At 39.8% G+C, this 24,366-nt stretch overlaps 1 protein-coding gene across 2 annotated transcripts in view; it reads left to right on the top strand.

Annotated features, from left to right (window-relative positions):
• The first annotated feature begins 8,317 nt into the window (after positions 1-8,317).
• The window catches only part of PLOD2 (procollagen-lysine,2-oxoglutarate 5-dioxygenase 2), a 101,286-nt gene continuing 85,237 nt past the window's right edge, over positions 8,318-24,366 (top strand). Inside the window, exon 1 of one of the 2 annotated variants that reach the window (XM_059391785.1) lies at positions 8,318-8,702. In XM_059391785.1, the coding sequence (XP_059247768.1) occupies positions 8,594-8,702 (109 nt within the window). In that variant the 5' untranslated portion in view covers positions 8,318-8,593. The remainder of the gene's footprint in view (positions 8,703-24,366) is intronic. The other variant, XM_059391784.1, reaches the window with a different exon arrangement.

Genomic DNA, 24,366 nt, shown 5'->3' on the forward strand with positions numbered 1-24,366 from the left:
ACTGTTTTTGTGGCAGAGGAAAAAATTAGGGCATATGAAAGTTAGCTGATAGGCAGTATTGGTCATGAGTAAAGACTACATTAAAAATTTAATAGCTAACCTACTAATGCTTCATTTTTGCAAAAATTGGCATTTTGGGTAATTTTTTAATGTAACTGAAGTAACAAAATTAATTATTTCCTAGGTATACACTATACTTTCAAAAATTAATTATTTCCTAGATGTGCATTTTACTGAGAATTGACATGAATAACAACAAAAAGACTTGAAAGAACATAATATTCTATTATTTAGTTAGGTGCCAAAATCAGTAAACAACAGATGCTACTCTTATCCTTATAAATGAGAAATGACAAAAAAATTACATTGAGAGGATAATTCAAGTTATTATGTTATCTGAGACATCAAGGTCTATCCCCAATATTCTGTTATCCAAAATCCAGAACATTTCTTTCTTTAATAAAATTTTATTTAGATATACTACAGGCTAAAGAAATGTATAACATGATTTAATTTACTACTTAGCACAGTGATTTAGACATGCATGAATATATACAAAATGAGAGAAGTATCTAATTCATTTGGAAATCCTGAGAACAAAGTGGTATCTGGAATAGGGTACCTGCCCAGTAATTATTTGTTGACTGAATAATGAACAGCTATGCACCTACTTTAAGGAAAACATAGGTGGAATAAAGAGAGAAAAGGATTTCCCACTTTTGTGATTGATCTGGGCCAATTTTGCTGTGTGGATACTAGTTGCAACATTTGTTTTGATGTAGGCAGTAAATAATAATTATTTGAAAAACTGAAAAACTCAAAAGTTGGCATTTATGTAACTGATTTGATAATATTTTTCATTTTAAGAGATTTTTAAATTTTTTTTGAGATTTTTAAATTTTTAAGAAAAAATATCTTTGTTTAAAAACTTTTTCTTTACATGATTATTCGCCTTTTATAATCTATTCCTGAAACATTTGTTTTAAAGCCGATAATCCTTTGCAAGTAAATAGTGTTTCCACTTTGGGTTAAAATTGTAGTTCTTAAGAATCATATTAATAGCTGGGAAAAAAAACCAGGGCCACACATGAACAAAGTAACAGGAGAGCAGTAATTAAGAAAAACACTGTGATTGAAGGTAAAGATAAATTAGAGGGCAGTCGCCAAATGGCTACCTTCAGATACCAGAGTGGTGTCAGAGATAATGTCAGAGAACTTTGCAAAATATGATGCCTGCCGGGAGTTCACTGAACATTCACATACGATACAAAGAGGCTCACAAGGAGTCAGCAAGTGGGTGGCATGATCATTACAACTATCTTCAAACGTGTGAAGGTACTCTGTGAATTGTGATCTGTGTCTATAATACAGAAAATTACATCTGATGCAAACCATCTCTTTTGGAAACCTGTAATGGAAAATGCTCTAAAGAAGACAACACTTATAATTTCTGGGGATGCCTTCAGAATGTGCATGGCGTGGCATGCTGACCAACGCCATGCTTTTCTCTATTGGCACACCCTTTAAAGGAAACCCTTCTACCTTTCAGTTCTATTGCAGAAATGTTTCCTTTAATGTATGTCACAAAATTCAGTTTCCAATTTTAGGAATGATGAATTAAAAATAGTACTAGAAACTTCATGGCATATTTTCAAATAATAAGTATTTCTCTGGAGCCAATGTTTTATAACATTCTGTTTTTATTCTCTCTCTCCCTCTCTTTTTTTATAACCTCTAATATTGGAGCTACTTATATCTGTTTTATTGCATAATAGATCCATGTTTTTCTTAGCAAGGCTGTGCTTCATTTCCAGTTAACATCATTGGAGATCTCACCAAGTGAAATTATAATACAATTATTTTACTCATAGTATTCTGGCTGAATCAAACCCTTATAATCAATGTGTGATAACTTCAATTCTGGCTTGATCAGCTCTGCCAGAACAGGAATGCTCAGAATCAGACCAGCCAACCATGGGGCAGAGCACATAAGGAAGCACCCAATAGCAGGTAGTAAGATGGTGGCAGCAGGAGGCCTTGAGGGGGTTCAGAGGTTGGCCAAGCTAAAGAACTCCATTCTTTGGAGATTTTTGAGACTAAGAAAGCTCTCAGTCTGAGATCAATTAGGCTATCAGACAGCAACCCAAGATATAGCTAAATACTTGAGCTAAGGCATGCAAAGGAGAGCTCAGTCACATAAGAATAAGGTAACAATACCATTTTTGGAAATTGGGCATGGTATAAGATCAGGATTGACTCAGGAAGGTCCAACTCCAAGCTGATCAGGAATTACTGATTATGGATTCCTTATATTCTCAATACTTATAGAAAAATTGGGTCTAGATTTAGAGGTAGGACAAGGAATAAATCAAAGGATTAAAGTTGATATAATTTTAGCCCTTTTTAAGAAGAAAAAGACCATAGAGTTACAAATATAGAATAAGGTAAAGAGTGAGTATTTATTGGGGATAAGAAAAGTAAACCTAACAATTGATAGAATCCTTGGGGTTCAGGTCTCCATTTTTTTCTAGGATCTCCCTTGGCAGTTTCTGTGAAGTGTTTTTTTTAGTAACTGTTCCTCATTACAACCTTGCTTTGTACCCAATACAGGATAGTATACAATTCCCAGACACTCACGATATGCCCAGAGGCTCTTGCAAGTGAGGGCACTGATGCTTACACTCTGTTAGCACAGAGTAAATGTGCCTCTAGGTAGACATGTTTCCACAGAAAGGAGTTAAACGGTCCTGAGAAGAAGCAGGTCCAGGAGAACGAGGAGCAGAAAAGGTACCTTAAGAAATCATTAGAACTTACTATTTGAATAAGAAATTTTTGACACTATATTGTGGTTAATCAGACTTAATGTCATTCTGGTGTCACCTATGTCAGCAAATATGTCACAGCTTTGGTATGAAACTTTGGTAAAACTGTTTGGAAGACTGAATGCAGAAGCCACACATTACTTCTGCTGACCTTGTAGAGTGACTCATGGCCTAGACAGCTCTGTCCCAATCTGTGTAAATGGTCACAAAACATCTGTTAGGATCATCTTTGGAGTACTTGTGTGCTCTCTGGCTCTCTTTCCTGGCCTCCTCTTCTTACTTTGAATCTGGCTGTGTTCAGCTTTATGTCTGAAATCATTTTGCTAGGTACGAGTATTTCACAATTCATATCTACCTAGAGGGAGAGTCTGTACAGCTGTGCTCAGATGACTAACTCATATAATGAAGGTTTAAAAAAGTGGCTGGAAGTGCTGAATGGTAACTTGAATGTATTAAAGGCTTCTCTCTTTTTCTGAAGAAAAAAAGAAGCTAGAGAAGAAGAAAACTTTGGAATACAGCACATGCATATTTCCCCTATGATAAGTTAATGTTTTTGTTGGGCGATTAAAGTCCTTTTGCTTACCATATGTTAAGCCTATGTTTATTTACTCATACTGGTCTTGTCTGAATAGCCAACTGTTGAAAAATCATCTTGGAAATCCTTCCTCTCAAATTGCAGCTTGAAGAATTTAAAAAGAAGATGGCTGGGGCCCACAGCATGTTCTATGAACCTCTCATTCGTAGAAGATACCTTCAGCTTGGTGACAACTTGCTCACCCTAGATTTAGAAAGGCTTGCCTTTGACATGTGCAGGGATGCTGATTTAGACTAGAGGAACAGCCTGACTGTCAGTGGCACTGTGACCTCCACGCCCTCATCTGCAGTTTATATCACATTCACTGTGGTTTCTGCTCCCATCTAAGCATTTGAGCTTAAGCTCAGCCTCATGGTGCTACGAGCACCCGTCTTTTCCTAGGGTTTCTTCTGTTTCCAAGTCTCTCTTTTGCAGAATGTTTGCTGTTTCTCTGACTTTATCAGTGTCCTTTGTCGACTCCTCCCCTTCCCCTAAAAGCATTAGTCTTCTCCAAGTTTCAGCTCTTGGCTGTCTGGCTGTTTTTCCTTCTCATCTATTGCATTTAACCTCTCCTTCCATCTCCACCCCCAGGGCTATTTCATGTGTTCTCAAGGTTTGGCTTCTTACTCATTCAACAAATATTCATTGAATAAATATCCTCGTCTCCTTTTTTTCTCTTACACCTACATTCAAATCATCAAATTTTGTTGGCTTGGTAATCAAAATCTATTTAGAAGTTGACCTGCTTTTACTGCTATCCAACAGGCTGAAAGCACCGTCTTCTCCCGGACCACTGTATTAGCTTCCAAACCGGTCTCCAAGCTTTGTATTTCATTTTTCTCCTGTTCCTTAGTCTAACCATGCATCTGGATTCTATGAGCCTTTTCAAACCCCACACCAGATTATGGGTACAACCATCCGAATGGCATTCTCTCTCTCTCTCTTTTTTTTCATTTGTGGTAAGAACACTTACCATGAGATTGACCTTCTTAACAGATTGTTAAATGTACAAGAGATTACTGTTATCTATGGATGTACTGTTGTTCAGTAGATCTCTAGAACATATTCATCTTGCAGAACTGAAATTTTATACCCACTGATTAGCAACTCCGTTTTTTCCCCTCCCCCAGCCCCTGGCAGTCACCATTCTATTTTCAGTTTCTATGAGTTTGACTATTTTAGATGTCAGTGGCTTATCTCACTTCAGGATAATGTCTTTAAGGCCAAAGATGTTACCAGATTCTATAAGTGACTTCACACTGTCTGCATGTCTGCTTACCTTTGTCCTCCTTGTCACCTCTCAGGACCTACATCTCCCACTGGTCTTAGCCACTGTCACTGAACTCCTGCTCATTGCTATCTTGCCTTCTTTTACCATTCCAGTCAGATATGTTCTAGCCTCAGAATCATTAAACTCCCTGTCTCTTCTTCCCAGGCATAGTTTTCCCATATAGCAGAATGTCTCTCTTTCCCTCACTACTTTTAGGTCTTTTCTCAAGCATCATATTTTCAGTGAGGCCTTCCTAGGACTTCCTATTCCAAGTTTCCCCATACTCTCTCCCCCTTGGTCCTTCCTAGTTACTGTTCCTGATTTATTTTCTCTCTACCACTTATTCCCATGATATGTTTATTTTCTCTTTCTTAATGTAAGAGCAAATGCATAGGGATGTTTGTTTTTTCACTGATATATCTGTTTTACCAGCATCTAGAACAGTGCCTAGACAGAGTACGCAGGTACAAAGTCAATGTTTTCTGAGTGAAAGAATGAATGAATGAATACATGTTACTATGTGCCAGTTACTTGGTATGCAATGATTAAAAAACAATTGGATTCTGCCCTCAAAAAACAAACTGATAAAAAACTAATTTAAAAAACCTCACTAATGAGAGAGTTTGGGTTAAGGTGTTAGAAAGCCTGGAATAGGGATACCTAACTCAGCCTGAGGTAGGATGAGACCCTAAAACTGGGCTTCCTGTAGGAGGCAGCACCTGAGCCTGACAAAAGCTAGCCCAATGAAAGTAGAGATTTGGAAAGGAGCTTTTTAGATGGAGGGACAACATGAACAGAGGCATGGTATCTGGACAGATGCTGTTAGTACTCCTCTCATTTCTCCTCAAAGCTTTCTACCATTTCCAAATATGTCAACCTGACTTGTGGCCAAGAGGTGCCTCATTACTGGGAGCTTGCCACGCCTATGAGCATAAACAGGCTGGAATGCCTGAGAATTAATAAGTACCCCTCAGCTCTTAATGACTAGTGAGTGTTGGGGTATATATACCCTTGTTCTCTTGCCTCATGGCCAGAATATTTCTGAGGGGTAAGTACAGCAATTTTGTAGGATTGAACTCTAATTACTGCTGTCGATTTACTAATGTACCTATTATCAACTAAATTCTCTTTCCTTTGTCACTTCACCCTCAACTACCCCTTTTCTTTGAAACTCCCAACAAACTGTTGATCCTTGAATTTGGGGTCAGGGTTGGCCTCTGGAAAAACTCAAATGAAGACAATGAGTTTTACCCAAACTCTAGAGAGTAAAAATGACAAAAGTCTTTGGCCTGCTTTGGGAGATAATAAAGCAAGCCATATTGGTTGTGTATAGGTGTAGGGAGAGGTGACCAGGTTTGTTAGTAAAGGAATTTGAATTCTACATGAAGGGATTTGAACTGTTTCCAAATTCCTTATGAAATTTGAGTTTGGGGGTAGTGTAATCAAAACCATATCTGAGTATGATGAATCTAGCTGTGGCATATAGTGGTATTGTACTGGGGACAGGAGAGGTCTAGTTAGGAAACATTCAGGCAGCACAGTTAGGATATATTCAGGACTGCATTAGTGAGGTGGCAGTGAGAATGGAAAGAAATAAATGGAGAGAAAATGTCAAGGGAAGAAATGACAGGATTTGGAATCGAGTTCTGAGAGTTGTGGGGGTGAGAGGAGAACAGAAAATGTCCGAGGCTGTGTGAGTTAGAGAGCAGAAGTTTCATTAACAGAGATGAGGAAGCTGTGAGTGGGATCTGGATTTGATGAGTTAAAGACATTTGGAGTTTGTGCCAGTGGAATGTCCAAGCATAAACGTTCAGCGGACAGCTGGAAATATAAGAAGGCAGGAAGGGTTTGGTTTCCGAATAGGGGCTCTTTTAAACAGCGATAAGTGTGCCTGGCTACGTGAAAATCCCAAAGAAACGCTTGCTTTATTCAAGTCTTACAGTCCTGACATTGTGACTCTCAACAGAGAAATTTCAGAGTAACCCATTGGTGGACTTTGCAATTGAAATACATACTTGTGATGTAGAGAGGCTTTACGTGTCTATAGAGACAAAAGGGGGAGTGACAGGGCAGGAAGGTAGTCTCTGACCGGGTGAATTTTTGAAGATACTGGACAACCAGGGAAGCTCGAAGTCCAGTTCAAGGAGTCTGGCAGAGTTCAGGTACTGCTGGCAGGTTCTGGAATTCTGGAGACCTAGATTTGGCCCAAAGACCAGTCATTCCTTTCAGAATCCTCAGATTCAGAAGACTGAAGTTGTTTATTTTCTGCCCAAATTTACAGAGTGGCATTGGCCACACACTGAAGGATGTTATTAAGGAATCCATCCCTTAGTTTTTTCTTCTTTGGACTAAATAAACCTATTTCATTCTTCTCACAGGTCATACTTTCCATTTCTTTAATTATTTGTTAGTCTTCTCTGAATTTTTTCCAATTTTCCTCTTAAAATCCTGAGACCGAACCTTCAAAGCGGTAACTGGCTTAGTTCTGGGCACAGAAAATTATTTTCTAAAATGTCACACCCAGGCAACATTTCTTTGCAGGTTTTTTCCACCTGTTTTAAATGTGAACATTTATTACTCATCTTATCTTGAAATCATGCTAATTTTAAATAAAATGTGGTCATAATGAGATTTTCTTTCAATAATTTTCTGTTTTTAACTTTAAAGACTCCGAGTTGGAAAAGATATTGACTCAAATTAATATATATTTTTTTTCATTTTAGGAAAATATAGGTAGAAGATTACGGAATACTACCGTATTACCAGTCTGATTCTTTTTCTTCCATAAGATAGCCCATGTTATGAAATATATGAAACAAAATTGTCACAATTGAAGTTTTTGCCCCTGGTCACCCCAATAGATTAAATACTGGGCTCATTAAAATGTGATGAGATGTAATATAGAAAAAGGGAATTTACTTAGGCATGAGTCTAAACTGGAAGCAGGGAAGGAGGTGCCAGGGACCTGAGAGATCGCTCAGACAGCTCTGGGAGTGATTTTCCATGTGGGCTGAAGGAAGATCTTGTAAGGCACAGTCCCAGGTTACACATGCTGGACTCCAATTCCGCAGGATTTACAAGCCATTACTGGAGAGAGTCTATGGCTCTTCTGGCACAGGCGGAGGAGGAAGAAATGTTCACTGCACAATAAAAAAAAAAAAAAAAAATCGGTTTACAGGATAAAATAAAAACAGGGCCTTCCTACTACAGAGTGAAGAAACTCATCCCCTGAGTAAGGGTTGAGAAAGGGGGGGGGGGTTCATTTTCTTGATTTAAGAGGTCTCATCAGCTAAGATTGCTGAGAATTTGCAGTCCCTGCTGGTTAGAAAGTAGTCTCCAAAAGCAGAGAAGAACAAATTCACACCCCTTGAGGATACTGGGAAGCTTCTGGTGCTGAGGCAGCAGAGCAGGGGAGGGGAGCACCGCCCGCCAGCCTCCCCGCGGCTCCTCCCCACTCTCCCAGGCCCACTCCCAAACTTAAGCACACGCTCCCCTGTTTCAGCCAGAAGCCCTGCGTGAGCCTCTACACGTAGCCGCAGACAGCTCCTTAAAGAGGTCGGAGTTGAGCAAACAATCCCAGACGTGGGGCCGGGGAAGGCGAGCGGAGGCGACCGCACCGGCGCGGCGGGTCAGCCGGCGGCCAATAGCCGGGGTGCGGCCCGCCCTGTCGCCTCCCCCTCGGGGAGCCTATAACTTGCCCGCAGCGGCCGGGGGGCGCCCACTCCTGCGCGCCTCCGCGACGGCCTCATTCCGGCTGCCCGCCCGCCGCTCCAGCCACCCGCCGCGCCTCCGCCGCGCGCACTTGGCACCGGGGTCCCGCCCGCAGTCGTCGCCCCGGGCGGACCGGGGTCCCCGCGCTCTCGCGAGAAGTGAGCCGCCGCTGGGCGGTCGGGGCGCCGGAGCCGGCGCGGACTCTCCAGGCCGAAGATGGGGTGCTGCGGGGTGAAGTTGCAGCTGCTGCTGCTGGAGCTGCTGTTCCAGCTCTGGAGTCCCTGCCTGGGCGCAGACTCGGAGAAGCCTCCCAGCATCCGCACAGGTGAGCCCTCCCGCGGGTTGCCCGTGTCCCAGGGGGTTCGGCCGCGCGGGCAGTTCATTCATCCACTGGCCCTTCGCGCGGGGCTTGCCAGGTGAGCCGGCGGGGCGCCCGTGCCTCCCCAGGACCGCAGAGATGTGTAGGTGGGCGCCTGTTCTTCGCCCGGACCACCGAGGTGAGGGACTGTCCTGCCTCCTCAGCACCGCTGAGTCCTCCCCAGAACTGCGCTCGGGCGGCGCTGGTCCCCGGGGAAGTGTGGGAGCCCCGGCGCTCGTCGGTTCTGGGAGTTCGCCGTAACCTGCGAGCGCACGAAGTTTTTCTTCAGCACAAGCTGCGGTTTCCTTTTCGTCTTGCAGGTCACTGGGCGCCGACACCTTTCGGGCAGCTCTCCTTTCTCCTCCTTTCCTGGAATTGGCATGATTTATGCGTGTTGGAAGAGGCAGTAGTCCCTCTGTGACCTAAACACGGGGCTCAGTGTACTTTCTGATTGATGGTGACACATTCCTTCCAGCGCCCCAGGAAGCAGCCGGTAACACCTACCTTTTGCCAAAAACAACGCTCAAAACCTTGGTTGTTTTCAGTGAGGGGGCCTGGCTAGCCAGTAACCTCGGGGCTGCAGCTTTCCTCCTCGGGGACTTGGAGGGGAAGCTGTGGACACACATCTCCCCTCAGCCGCCCTTTTCCTAAGCCTGGTGCCGTTTCTTGTTTTCAGAAGCTGGAACTGCAGGGACGAATCCAGTCAAGTTCCTGTAAAACAAAACTTTTTACATTTACCAAGGTTAAAGTTTCACCACTTGTTTGCCTAAACATACTTCGGTGCCATTTGCTGCACAGGAGATATCCTTGGAGTTTTCCGCTTTTGTGCTCTGACTCTATGCTCAGCCCTCTGAAATTAGATCTCGTACTTAAATGTCCTTGTGCTGTACTGTTTTTTTTCTTTTTTCCTTTTCCTTTTTTTTCTTTTTTTTTTTTTTTTTTAGTTAGGATCATTGTGTTCTTTCTCTCTCTCTCTCTCTCTCTTTTTGGTAAGTAAATAGGGCGTTTTTCTGCTTGAACTTTAAGCACAAGGACAAATTTCTATTTTGGATTTACAGTCGGAAGATGACATTTGGTGCAGAACCCAGCTAGTTCCTCTAAGCAGTAGTTTTGTCTTCATCTTCAAGTGTTTCAGAAGGCTTCAGTGGGCTAAACTGCCCATCTTTCTACATTCCTGCCAAACAGTACTTGCTTTGTTAGCATGTGAAACTTCACCCTGTAGATGATGCTTTTCTTTCTCCTAGATATATGTGTTGGTTTCACAATGGATTTCTGAATCCTGTGTGGTTCTTTTAAATTTGAACCGAGTTTTTCCATAACTTTAAATTTTCATTGAGTATAACATCTAGAAAATAGACAAGTAAATGCCTTCAGCAAACTTGGAAATGGAGACATTAAAAAAAAAAATCGCCAGAAAAATGACTTTCTTTGTTGAAGCATCCAAGGAAACCTTACTGGGAAATAAAATAACCTCGAAGGACTTTGCTACTTTTAGAGGAATCTCTTTAGCCTTTGTATATTTTATTTCAGTGCATTACCACCTCCCCTTTTCATTTAAGAGAAGGCATCGCTTTGTAGCTTCTTTTAGGTTTACAGTCAAAATCATCTTGCTTTCCCACTCTGGCTTTTAAGTTTCACGGATCTGAATACTAAAGTTTTAATGGATTGTAACATAACGGAAAGGGAATTTTAGATATGAATGTTTTCCTCAGAAGCTGACCACATAAAACCCACTGCTGAAATCCGATGTCTCATCTTGGGGATTTCAGTTAGCGCCTAAACGCAAGAAGATACTAATTTGTAGTACATGGAGGCAACACTAGCCAGTTGGATTATGAACTTTTGTGTAGGTAAATGTGATGAGCTGATAAATACAGATGATACACTGCTCAGTAACACGGCCAGTCGTGGACCATGTTCCATTTTCTCCCTGAAATATTGCAACTGAAAATTGCTAAATTAGAGATTTTATTTATCTATCTATCAAGTGAATTTTTTTTTTAAGATTTTATTTATTTATTTGGCAGACAGAGATATAAGCAGGCAGAGAGGCAGGCAGAGAGAGGAAGGGAAGCAGGCTCCCTGCTGAGCCGATGCGGAGCTGGATGCAGGGCTCAATGTGGGGCTCGATGCGGAGCTCGATTTCAGGACCCTGGGATCATGACCTGAGCAAAAGCAGAGACTTTAACCCACTGAGCCACCCAGGCGCCCCTATCAATTGAGCTTTAGAACTCTAACTTGTTTTGCTTAACAGGTGGTCTTTAAGAAAAGTACTTAACATTTTGGGCGCCTGGGTGGCTCAGTGGGTTAAGCCGCTGCCTTCGGCTCAGGTCATGATCTCAGGGTCCTGGGATCGAGTCCCGCATCGGGCTCTCTGCTCAGCAGGAGCCTGCTTCCTCCTCTCTCTCTCTCTGCCTGCCTCTCTGCCTACTTGTGATCTCTCTCTGTAAAATAAATAAATAAAATCTTTAAAAAAAAAAAAAAAAAAAAAAAAAAAAAAAAAAAAAAGAAAAGTACTTAACATTTCTGTCCACCTGTATTTGTCACCATGTCCCACTTAGCCATGAAGAAATACATTAAACCACGCTTTCTTGGCCCAATTGACATTTTGAGCCAGAAAATTATTTATTGGAGGGGGGCTGTCTGGTGCACTGTGCCATGTTTAGCAACATCCTTGGCCCCAGCCCAGTAGCACTCCTCCAGATGTGAGAATGGAAAATGCCTCAAAATGGAAAATGTCCAAATGTCTCCTGAAGGGCAGAATTGCCCAGGTTGAAATCCCTGGATTAGAAAAATGTGTATCTGAGGCAATGTGGTATTGTAGTGTTACTGGAATAATACTAGCAACTCCTTTTTGAAAGCAAATGTTTACAGTGATTTTCTAATTTTCCACTGTAGTAGGGAATGTGCTGTTTGAATCACATTAATCAAGTTTTGGAATATGTTTTTTCCTAGCTTTCTTTGATGCTGTGTATTGACTGGAGTTGAGAATACTACTTTTCATAACACCTACCGAGGGTTTTGCTGTGTTATGTGTTCATTCCTATTTGGTTGCCACTTTGTTTTTAGCATGGAAATAATCTAAATAAGATTTTGGTTAAAACAATTATTTTTCTCCCAGAATTATTTATAGGAAATTTCCCTTAAAATTTTACCCTGTGGGAGCTTTTGAGGCAAAATCCTCCTAATGAGTGTCCACGCAGCAGGTTAAAACCCTGATATATCTTTCCTTTACTTTTCTGCCTTCTGGATGAGAAGGAGAGAAGTGTGGATGTATATCTGCCCCATACTTACAACTGGGTCTCCAGGCTTGGATCAAAATTTTTGTGTGTTTTCTAAGGTACCTTGAGTATTCCATGTTCTAAATTGGGCAGAAACCAAGTTTTGGGCAAAATGGAGGAAATGGTTTCAGATGTTTCTGTCAAGACCAGTATTTTTCAACCATGTTCATTTATGAACTCTTTAATTTACTCTGGCACATTCAGGAAGGAAAGAAAGGTTTGTCCCATCTGCTGAGGCAAACTGACAATTTTTGGGGTGGAGAGGGAAAGGCCAAGGTCCTGGAGAAACCTCTGTGTATTTTCTGTGTCCTGGACTCCAGCCGCACAGAACGATTCATCATGCTTAAGCAGACTCTGCCTTTTATTTCATAACATAAGAAGGGACCTATGAAATATCTATGGAGTATGTAAGGATAGAAAGTAAAAATTAAATTGAGATATGCTTTTCTACCCATCATGTTGACTAAAGCATTAAAATAAACTCTGATCATAACAAATGTTGTAAGTATGGGAACCTGTTAACTGTTGATAGAAGTAAATCATTTTGGACAGCAGTCTAGAGGAATTGATAACCCACATACCCCACAATTCTAGATACATACATGCACAATACTCTCAAATTTCTGCATCTGTTTGAATTGTATTCATTGTTAAATCCAGGTCTCAGGAAATTGTTCTCCTTACTATTTTTTTTTAAGATTCGTTTATTTATTTGAAGGGGGGAGAGGAGAAGGGAGAGGAGAGAGAAAGAGTCTCAGCAGACCCCCTGCTGAGCCTTGAGCCCAAGGACAGAGAGGCTCACTCTCAGGACCCTGAGATCCCCACCTGAGCTGAAACCAAGAGTCTTGCACTCAACTGACTGAGCCACTCAGGCACCCCACCCCTTACTATCTTTTGTTTGGCTCACTTTCTAACTTTTTACTGCCGTTGGCTTATATAGATCACACCTGCTTTGTGTGATGGATTTTTATGTTTAATAAATTGTAGATTCTTTGAAATGAGGGACGAAGTTACTCATTTTGGGGCTCCTCATAGTCTCTTCCGTGTTCTAACACAAAGATTCTCAATGTGTGTTTGTTGAGTGTCTGACCCACTTGTAGAATTTTGAAAAGTGGCATTTCAGTGAGACTGCTGGATGCTTATTTTCCTAGGATTTTAACTGAATTCCCCTAACATCCTTTCTCTACCCAGGGACCCATACACTACCATGATCCAGCAATTTATCAATGAAATATCTGGCAAGGACTGGCCTGAAGTTTGGCAAATTTCTCCACATGTCCTTTTTTTCTGCTCTACCTACCTTCCTCAATATAAAGTTACCCCTTCAGAAGTACTCTCAGAGGATTGGATACCATGATTTTAATTTCTTTTTAAAATTTTATGGGTGGGGAAATGGACACTTGGAATGGTAATATAACATGCAGAAGATCACAGAGCTGGAAAGCAACATGGCTGGAGCTTGTGTCCTTTCTCCAGGCTGTGTTCTATGTCTTTCCTGACCTCCTTATTCTGCTGGGCTTTTGGAACCGATGGGAAATAAATAGAGACTAGACATCAGAGACGTAAAGAAGCAAAAGGAATGCTTTGCTAAAATAAAAGCATGTATTTGTAGGTTTGTGTAAATGGAGGGGAAAGGGATTGGCACGGCTGAAGGAAAACTGGGCCCTGGCCCAGGGTGGCACACGGTGGCCCATGGGCCAAATATGGCAGGCCACAGCTGTCTGCTTTGGTACGGCTGTTGAGTTAGCAATAATTTTTACATTTTTAAATGGTTGAAAAATATCAAGTGAAAAGTAGTATATTGTGATATGTAAAGGTTCTGTGAAATTCAGTAGTCAGGGCCCATAAAATTTTACTGGCAGACAGCTCTATTTATTTATTTATTTACATATTGTTTGTGGCTGCTTTGGTGCTCTGAGGCAGAGCCTTATAGTGGCCATAAAGACTGTATGACTTGTAGAGTGTAGATTATTTACTATCTGGCCCTGTATAGAAAAACTCTGTGGATCCTTGCTTAGGAGGTGACATCCCCAATTCAGCTGTGGCTCGGGCAGAGCTGCTGCTCTCTTGGAAGGAGCTGGATTCTGGACAGTAACAGCTGATTCCAGGCATTTGAATGGTCTGTTTTTCATTTTAGACTTTCCAGTGATTTCTATGGTGTTTTTAATTCAAAGATAGAGCTTCTCTGTTACGTCTTTTTAAACATGGCCCTTGATACTAAATAGACATGTTGCTGTGGTGGAAAGAGTGTACTCACGATCAAAAAGGAAGAAGACACTGATTACCGATTGGAAAGGAGATGCATGTTTCTTCTTCATAGCTTGTGGGTGTTCTACAATTTGGTCTAGAAACTTGGTTATGAATTTGTGGCTCCATTCCTGGGAGGAAATGATTAGCACATTTATCAGTGAGTGCTTTTATTTTTCTTCAACAATTGCTGTGAATTAGGCTAAACTGAGAAATTGGTGGGTTTTAAAGTGACAGATATTTTATTTCTCTTTTACATTTTACTCGTTTGCTTTTGCAGTACTGTGCTTGCCTCACTAAATTAAACTTCAATAACAGAACTAATTTTTTTTTTTTTTTTTTTTTTAAAGATTTTATTTATTTATTTGACAGAGAGAGATGACAAGTAGATGGAGAGAGAGGCAGGCAGAGAGAGAGAGACGGAAGCAGGCTCCTTGCTGAGCAGAGAGCCCGATATGGGACTTGATCCCAGGACCCTGAGATCGTGACCTGAGCCGAAGGCAGCGGCTTAAACCACTGAGCCACCCAGGCGCCCAACAGAACTAATTTTTACAGCTATCAAAATTATCGTTAGCCAAGAAACAGTCAGCCTGAGGGGTAGAATTATAGATAGTCTGTTATGATTTGTTGTCATTGTACTGCTGACTACCTTAAGGCTTATGTGTTGCAACCTGTGTTTGAAATGCTGTTAGGATGGTCTAGCAGTACAGAATTTACTACTCTCGTATCAGTTATGTCATAAGAATGCCCCTTCAAGGGATGCCTGGGTGGCTCTGTCTGTTAAGTGTCTGCCCTCAGCTCAGGTCATGATCCCAGGGTGCTGGGATCAAGCCCCACATGGGGCTCCCTGCTCAGTGAGGAGCCTGCTTCTCCTTTTCCTACTCCCTCTGCTGCTCTTCCTGCTTGTGCTTTCTTTGATTTCTCTCTCAAATAAATAAATAAATAAATAAAATCTTTAAAAAAAAAGAAAAAAGAATGCCCCTTCAAAAACTATTGTTTATGATGAGAAAATAACTTTCAGTACCTCCCACTCAAGATAACTTTATTTTAAAATATAATTCAAAGAGTGGAGGTATGTTATTTTTATACACAGATGAAAGATTTCTATTACATATTTTCTTTTCTTTGTTGAAAGAGGGAAATCGACTTCTGTTAATAATTTTACTTAATTTTTAAATGTAAATCTCTTAATAAAAAAAACTAATTCAGGATAGTGGATTTATATACTTAGTTGTTGAGTTGACTCAAGTATTTTTCAGGCCTTAAATTGTATTAGTAGCATACTGTAGCAGTTTTGGGAAAATAGCAATCATTTTTTATTTTTGCTGAAATGTGCATGTATCTTCTCCCATCTTAAATTTCTATCTTTTTTTAAAAAGATTTTAATTATTCACTTGAGAGAGTGAGCATAGGAGCAGGGACAGAGGGAAAAGGGGAGAGAGAGGGAGAAGGGGAAGCCGGTTTCCCTGCTGAGCAGGGAGCCTGATGAGGGCTGGATCCCAGGATCCTGGAATCATGAACTGAGGCAGCTGCTTAATCAATTGAGCCACTCAGGTGCCCCTTAAATTTATATCTTAAAGAAGATGTGATTAAGTGAGAAGAAGTGTAATTTGTTAGTAAAGAAATATACTTTGTTGACTATTTCTCTTCTATAAGAAATTTGTTTTTGTTTTTAGAGATTTTATTTATTTATTTGATAGAGAAAGACATAGTGAGAGAGGGAGCACAAGCAGGAGGAGTGAGAGAGGGAGAAGTAGGCTTCCTGCCCAGCCCAGAGCCCAATGCAGGGCTTAATCCCAGGACTCTGAGATCATGACTTGAGCCGATGGCAGCCGCTTAATGACTAGGCCACCCAGGCACCCCAAGAAATTTGGTTTAAAGTTTAGTTTGCATAACTTTAGAATTAAATTTTGTCTGTCAAGAGAAAAGCTTTAAACAGTGAGTAGTAGACAGTCTTGTCTTTGCTTTCATTTAAGATCAACACTGAAATATTTTCTTTTTCTGTTCTTTTTGAATTTTATTCTTCCTCCAAGGGAGTATCATCCAGTTTCTGTGCATGTTTCTGAGTGATGGGAGCACTCCTGTCATTATTAAGATGGAATAGCAGGGTCTACTACATCTGAGTATCTTCTCCCTTTAGGCTGAAGGCTCATATTTCTGGAGAATTATTACTTTTATAATCAAAGTTTTCACTATCAAGGGAAAAAAACCCACCACATTTTAATTTTAATACAATTCAAGGAACATGCAAAAATGTATAATAAGTATACAAATATAATATACAGCTTTTAATACTAATAAAAGTTGTGGTGAACATACAGTTAAAGTGAAGGGCTAAATGAGGAAAAGTGTTTCTAACAAATATGTTTAAATTTCTAAAATGGCTCAGTTTCTGAATCTCATTTGTTAGATTGTTATTTTGATTTTAATAATTGCCTTCATTATTTTGGGTGATAAGACATCCCAGTGTGTATTATGTTTACTGGTCATCTATTCATTTCCATTAAGATTCCATTCTCAAACTTGTAGAAGGAATTCTCTTTATTTTCTAGTTACTGTTTATCTGTTTTAAAGGGCCTTCCAAAGAGAAAGAGAGACGGTTTTCCTCTGATTTAAATGGTAACGTGGTCCTGCTTATTCATACTGTGGTCCTCACAAGGTAAACGTTCTTAGGGCATGAAGGAACTTTCAAGCACATGCAATTTTTATCTCTTTCACCACCATCTGCATTCAGTCCCAGACACTCAAGTACACGAAGTTGAATATGCATCAGGACATATTCAGCCCACACAGCAGCAAGCAGAACTCCTAGCAGTTTCAGATTCTTGATTCTGGGCATTGTTCAGGAGAAACTCCAGAAGCTATACTCCTTAATTCCAGTGGCCACAAAGTCTTGGCACAGAGCCATTGCCCCATTAGCAATGTTCTGTCATTGATTGGTGACTGGTTTGAAGCCACAACTTTCATGGGGCCGTAGGGTGCTAATTACCTATAGGGATTACACAGGGCTAAGAAGGAAGCCAGTTACTTTTAGATATTTTAAATTCATTCTCCTACCAGTTCTTTAAACTTTCAGTCCTTTTCTTCCTGATTGTCTGGATGATAAACACCAGCAGCTATTTCAACGTCTCAAAAGAAAATTATCAGCAAATATAGAATTTAAATCATTTCTTTAGAAATGAACAAACAAAAAAACCAAAAAGAAGCTGGCAAACATTTTGCAGGCAGACTAAAATGACCTTCCTAATTCAGTCATCTAGGGAAGTCTCACAGAGCTGTTATGCAGTGAGCAAACTGATTCTTTGATGGGATTTTCCAGTCATGCCCAAGCCAGCTCTGAGGCCCCTTGTGTTCAGAAGTCCCCCCTCTCCTTCTCTAGCCATGCTAGGTCTTTCCTGGCCTCCAGCTGGCACCACTGTGACCAGACTGCTCTGCTTGTCCAGACCCTCTGAAATTCCTGTCGGCCACATCTAGAGAAGGACAATTCTCCTTTTCTTCTTAGTTTAGTTTAAACAGGGTTGGAATTTTTAAAATAGTGACTTTACTAGGTAACCAAGGCAAAACAAAACAAAACTCCAAACTGGAAAACCACCAAAGCAAAGAAATGAACAGACTTACAAAGTAGAGACTCAGAGTTCTTACTCTACTCTGACTTGAGTATAGTTAGAAACCTGCATACTTGGCATATTTTGGGGACTTCCTAGGTTCTGTGTGGTTGCTCAGCTTTTCTTTTCTTTCTCCACACTTCGATCCCACTTCTAATTCTTCTTATCGTGTTCTTTTACATACACAGCTCTTTCTTCTCCAGGGTTGGAGTCTATAAAATCAAGGACTTTAGAAGTCCATAAGTGTTAATATGTTGTGAAATAGTATGAAATATATTTTGATCTCTGCCTCTGTTTCTTGTTAAATATTTGGTCTTTCACCCTTGTTCCTGACTTAAAGTTCCTAAAACCCTTATAATTTTTGAGTGATAGGAGTATCTGTCATAGAACTACTAAATTCCTTAGAATTCCTGGGTGAAAAAAGCATCTTTTGTTCTAATGAGGTGACTCTTTTTGGGCTCTTGAATGGGGGCTGGTCACCAGAAAGATCAAGCCATGATTAGAAGATTGAAGCTTTCTGGGGTGCCTGGGTAGCTCAGTCAGTTAAGACTCTTGATTTTGACGTGGATTGTGATCTCAAGGTTATGAGATAGAGCCCCATGTGGGGCTCTGCGCTTGGTGGGAGTCTGCTTGAGATTCTCTCCTCCCTCTGACCCTTCCCTTATACTCCCTCTCTAAAATAGATAAATCTTAAAAAAAAAAAAAAAAAAGAAGAAGAAGAAGAAGCAGAAGCAGCAGCAGCAGCAGCTTGAAGTTTTCTTTTCAGGCCTAAACCTCATTTTCTGAAGAGGGAGCGGGGTTAGGAAACAAGTTAATAATTGATTTTTCCTACATGGTGAAGCCTCTACAAAAAGAACTGAATTATGGGGTTTGGAGAGCTTCTAAGTTGATGATTGCCTCTATGTGCGAGGAAGGTGGTGTACCGCAAATTGATGGGGACACTGGGATCCTTTCAGATCTCATCCTATTTACCTCTTCATATGGCTGTTCATTTGCACCTTCTAAAATATCCTTTGTGATAAATCTGCAATAGTAAACTGTTTTCCTGGGTTCCATGGGCTGCTTTAGTAAACTATCAAACTGGAGGAGGAGGTCTTCGGAACTTCTAATTTGTAGTCAAATCAGACAGAAGTTGTGGGTAACCTGGGGGCCTACTACTTGTGACTGGCATCTGAAGTGTGAGCAGTCTTTTGGGACTGAGCTCTTAACCTGTAAGGTTTGTGCTAATTCTGGTTGAGTTGAATTGAATTACCGGACACTTAGCTGCTGTGGGAAAATTGGCAGTGTGGGAAAAAAAATCTATACATCTGGTATCAAAAGTATTATGTATGAGTGGTAGAGGAGAGACATGACTGTGTATTCTGTAGACATAGGTAGACTAGATATCTTTATAGTTTCATGGGACATATCAGCACTACCTTAGCCATTAGGCAATCTATTTTCTTCTGTGAGTGAAACGTTTTATGCATTTTTTGCTTATAACTCTGTTGGTATTGCTTTAATTCATTTTGTAGAGCAATTTACATTTTATGCGTCTACATACTTTAATAAACGTATGTTTATTTAATTAACTAAACTTCAACATTTCTCCCAGAATATATTTTTCCTCGAGGTAACTATCATATTGTAACTTCCTAGATACAAATGTATGCTAAGAACAATTCACATTGTGTAATACTCTGAATATGACAATTAATATTTCGGAATTTAATTCAAGTATTTACTTAGTGACTAGCCTGTGTTCTGTGTTGCCTTATGCGAAAGAAAAATAGAAAAACAAAACAAGGCAAACAAAAAACACACTAGGCTCAGTTCCTGCTCCGCACTGAAATTCTAAGATTCTTGTGGGAGAAATACTGCGTGTGTAAAACAACAAACCAAAGAAGCACTTAAAGTGAATCAGCCTGGCTTATGGGGAAGAGCACTGACATCTGGGCATCAGGAAACCTTGCTCTAAGATCTAACCCTTCCATCCACCAACGTTGAGCAAATTACCTTGCTTTCCAGACTTCCTTTGTAATTTATGATCTTTATAGCTCTGTTATTTGATGGCTCTTGAATTCTAAGTGTCAGGATGTGGAGTAGAGACAAAGCCTGCAGGAATCAGAAAACAGGCCTGAAGGAAACTTACTATTAATACATTCGTTATGCCAAAGGAAGCATAGATACAAAGTTTTGTATTTTATTTTTTTTAAGGTTTTTTTTTTCCCCCCCAATTTATTTGACAGAGAGAGTGATCACAAGTAGGCAGAGAGGCAGGCAGAGAGAGAGAGAGGAGGAAGCAGGCTCCTTGTTTAGCAGAGATCCTGATGCGGGGCTCGATCCCAGGACCCTGAGATCATGACCTGAGCGGAAGGCAGAGGCTTAACCCACTGAGCCACCCAGGTGCCCCTGTTTTGTATTTTAAAAGTCTAGTTATTCACTCAGGAGTTGGACTTGGACAAAACTTGAGATTGCTTTTTTTCGTAATTAACTTTTGATTTAGAGTTAAGAAAGTAAATCTAAGAATAACTGGAATTAAATTTACATTTAAAAATATTCCAAAGTGCTTTAATGTGAGACAAGAAAATAATCTGGTGTTTATATGAAGCTATTTTCTGTCTTCTGAAAGGAATCATATACTCTTCAGTACATTTGAATACTGTAAGCTGTTTAAAAAAAAACTTGATATTTTTCTGCTTCAGTTTTGACTGTTTAAGCCCTACTGATTAGCAGAAATGATACTGGAACTCTTTAAAATTAGAAAAAAGTGTGGTTATTTATTTATTTATTTATTTAATATGCAATGTATTATTTGCTTCAGAGGTACAGGTCTGTGAATTATCAGTCTTACACAATTCACAGCACTCACCATAGCACATATGTCCACATGAAATGTGTGGTTTAAAAATTGGGGGACCTCTTCCAAATTGTTCCTGAAACAGTTATCAAATCACCTATCTAATTTTTAGATTCACTAAAATGTCTTCACTAAAATGTGATTGCATTCAGTAAACTAGAAACATGGTAAATAAAAAGAAAATCAGTTTATTGGAGAAAAGTAGTTGTGTATCTGTCTCTGTGTATGTGTCTCTAGCCATGGAGATTACTGTTAAGCCTTAAGAATGGAGTAGAAAGTTGGAATGCCTTTTGATCTGGAATTTTCTTTGATATGCTGCTCGATCATTGGCACAGTAACATTTATTCAACATGTTTTTCTACCTCTAGAATGGAACATATCTTGCAAGTGGTATTATCTTAGATACAGTCTTTGGAGGAGATAGTGGTGTGTGCTTTTTCTCTTTTCTTGGCTTTTCCCCCTACTATTTGCAGAGGGATTTTATGTAAATTGAAGGAAGCAGTTCAAATAAAACAATTGGAGGAGGAAGATGGTGGCTTAATTTTGAAAATATATACAGTTGTTGCTTTTTCAAGTAAGATTACCAAAAATCACAGAACCATTTAGCCTGGATGTTGTGTTTGGAGGTTAACTGTGATTTTTTGAATAAGCAAGTAAGCATTAGCAGATGTTTTTCCCATGGGTTAGGCAAGTTAAAGAAAGATCTGTTTTAAAACTGATAAACTAACCTTTATATTATTATTTAATATAAAGTGGTTGGTATTTTTGTATCCCACAAATATAAGCATTGGTTTTTTCATACGGTATAAAATCCTAAACAGCCAAGTCACTGAATGGCTCTATTGCAGCAGTACCAGCAGCCCCATCATGGGCTATGGTTTATGGACGAGTGGATAGGTAAGATTTTTCAGGTTGAGGTGAAAGATAAAGTAAGCAACATACTTTAAACCAAACATGCAAACTTAAGAAATGACTACGGTATAGTTACATCTTCTTTTCTGTAACTGTATTTAAATACTTTGTAGTTGCAAGATACGAATTTTTCTTAAATAGCCCACACTTGGATTACTTTCAAGCATGTTTGAATTGTAGAAAATCCTTTTGAGAATGAATCCTACTCAGGGTGAAGAAGTGGTGGAAGGTAGAAGGTAAGTGGAGAAAAGGAGGTGAAATTACTTGTAAGCACGTTAGAAAATTATAAAATAATGTTATTTGAATGTGTTCAGACAAGTAATTTAAAAACTCTGCTGTAGAAGCACTAGAAGCCACTGCCCCAAATGCTAGCAAAAGGGAATATTGCTTATGATAAATTGGGTATGCACCAAACAGAAATATGGTTTGCATGTTTTCATATGGAATGAATTTGTTTATCTGGATTATGCTAGTTGCTGGTATAGCATTTCATATTAACCATAATAGCATGCCCTGACCCCTAGCCTGCTGTCCTGTGTTCATGGACCCTAGTGGGACCCACACCAGGGACTGTGCAATATGCATTCCCTTTTCATTTGGTTGTCTTGGGGATCAGCAGAAGTTCAGAAACGTAGATACTGTGACTCTGTGAAGCCAACCGTGGCCGTGTTCATGGTGGAAGAGGATGTCTCATATCTCTTGGTATGCGTGATGAACCGAAGTACAAGTCTGTTGTGCTTTGAATTATCTGGAAAACTGTCTTGGTCCCACTTCTATCTTGAATATGATACTAATACTTTGAGAGAAATGCTACTTTGTTCTTCAAGGATTAAGTGGTACAGAAGAGAATGTTTGCTTTCTAGATATAGCCAAAGAGGGTTTACCATACAGGAAGAGGATTGGACACCTCTTATTGTGAATTAAAGGTATGTATGGGCTTGCCTGGCTCACTGGCATACATGATTTATTTTAAGGCCAGAGGCTAATATACTGCTTGCCTGATGATTATGAAAGATCACTGTGGGAGACAGCATAGGGTAATGGTTAAGGGGATAGGGTTTTGGAATCAGGCAGCTTGAATTTAAATCTCTTTTCTATACTCATTTGCTGATTATCCTTGGAACAAGTTACTTAAGATCTCTGAATCATAGTTTCTTTATAATGATAATTGTTGCCTAGGGTTGATTTGAGGCATAAATGTGGTAATGCCAGTAAAGCCTAACACAGTGTCTGGGAACAGAAAGTGCCCAGTAAGTTCTACTAACTAATGTTATTATTTTAAACAGAATTCTGTTTGACATTATTCTAAAGTGGAATCTAGACTTCCTGTATAGAATTAATTCTTGTATTCTGATTGGTAATAGGCTGTCAATAAATTCTAGAAAATAAGTTTCAACAAGATGTCTAGACAGGTTTTTCCAGGAGAATCTAAAGGAGATAAATAAAAAATTTAGTGGTTCAGTCTCTTTGGTGATATTCTTTATTTCCTCAAATTCAAATCTTTGAAGTCCCTTTTCCTCATTCCTCAGATTTATCCTTGATATTCAGTTGTGTTGAATTCCACTCATTTTCTCTTTTTTTGTTTCATCTATAATGGAAAGCATATCTCTATATAACATATAATTAAATATCTCAAACAGATGAGTCTTTTTTTATTAACATAATCTTAATACCATTATCACACTCAATAGTAACTCCTTCATGTCCTCTAATGCTTATTCAAGTTCACTTTTCCAGCTGTTCTCAAAACTACCTTTTTACAGTGGGTTTGTCTGATTAGTATTCATTAATTTCTCCTAAACTCCCTAAGCTATCATCACCTTAGTCCAGGCTGCAGATCTTGGGTAGCTTGAGGGTTAAACCCATCCTGTTTATTGTTTTCCAGAAAACTTAAACTAATTCCTATATTTTTAAAATCAGGGAATTTTACTTAAAAGTCTGGAATTTTCTTCTTTTGGAAGGGGAGGTAGGGAAGAAAGACCTGGAAGCCTGGATTTGCCTTCCCATGGCAACAACAGCTGACTGATGCTGGGGAGTTCTCTCCTTGAGATGCTGCTTATGCACCTGTGTTCATCACAACTCCCACCTGGCCTCTTCACTAATGTGTGTTTGCAACTCCTGATCTGGGCACACATCACAGGATGAGATAGATATAATTGCTTCTTAAATTATTATTCTTATCTCATCTTTCCACACTAATCTTTCTGGAGTCCGGTTGCTCTTAATCAGGAGTGATTTTGTTCCCAGCCTTGGGTTTATTTGGTAATGTCTGGAGATATTTTTAACTGTCATGAGTGGTGGGTACCACTGGCATTCTGTGGGCAGAGGCTAGGGATGCTGCTCACACATCCTGTGGTGCACAGCACAGCCCCCACAAGAAAGACTTACCAGGCTCCTCATGTTTCTGATTTCTAATTTCACTGCCCTATTCAGAAGCTTCCAGTGCCTTCCCTATTTTCAAATGTATTTATTATTTCTCAGTTTTCACTCTGTATTCATACCAGACTCCTCATTATCCAGGGAAGATATCATGCTTTTTCACCTTTCTTAAGTCATATCTGTTTTTCCAGTTCCCTCCCACTGTCATAATCCCACTTGTCCCTTTTAAGACCTCCATCTTGACCATTCATGAAGATGGCTTTGATGTCACCTTATTGCATTATTCTTCAAAAATCATCTTATTAGAGCTGGGAACTTTTTAAAAGAATATTTTATTTATTTATTTGACAGAGAGAGAGATCACAAGT

The sequence above is a fragment of the Mustela nigripes genome, chromosome 2, assembly GCF_022355385.1.
Source record: "Mustela nigripes isolate SB6536 chromosome 2, MUSNIG.SB6536, whole genome shotgun sequence".
In the NCBI taxonomy this organism is placed as follows: Eukaryota; Metazoa; Chordata; class Mammalia; order Carnivora; family Mustelidae; genus Mustela; species Mustela nigripes.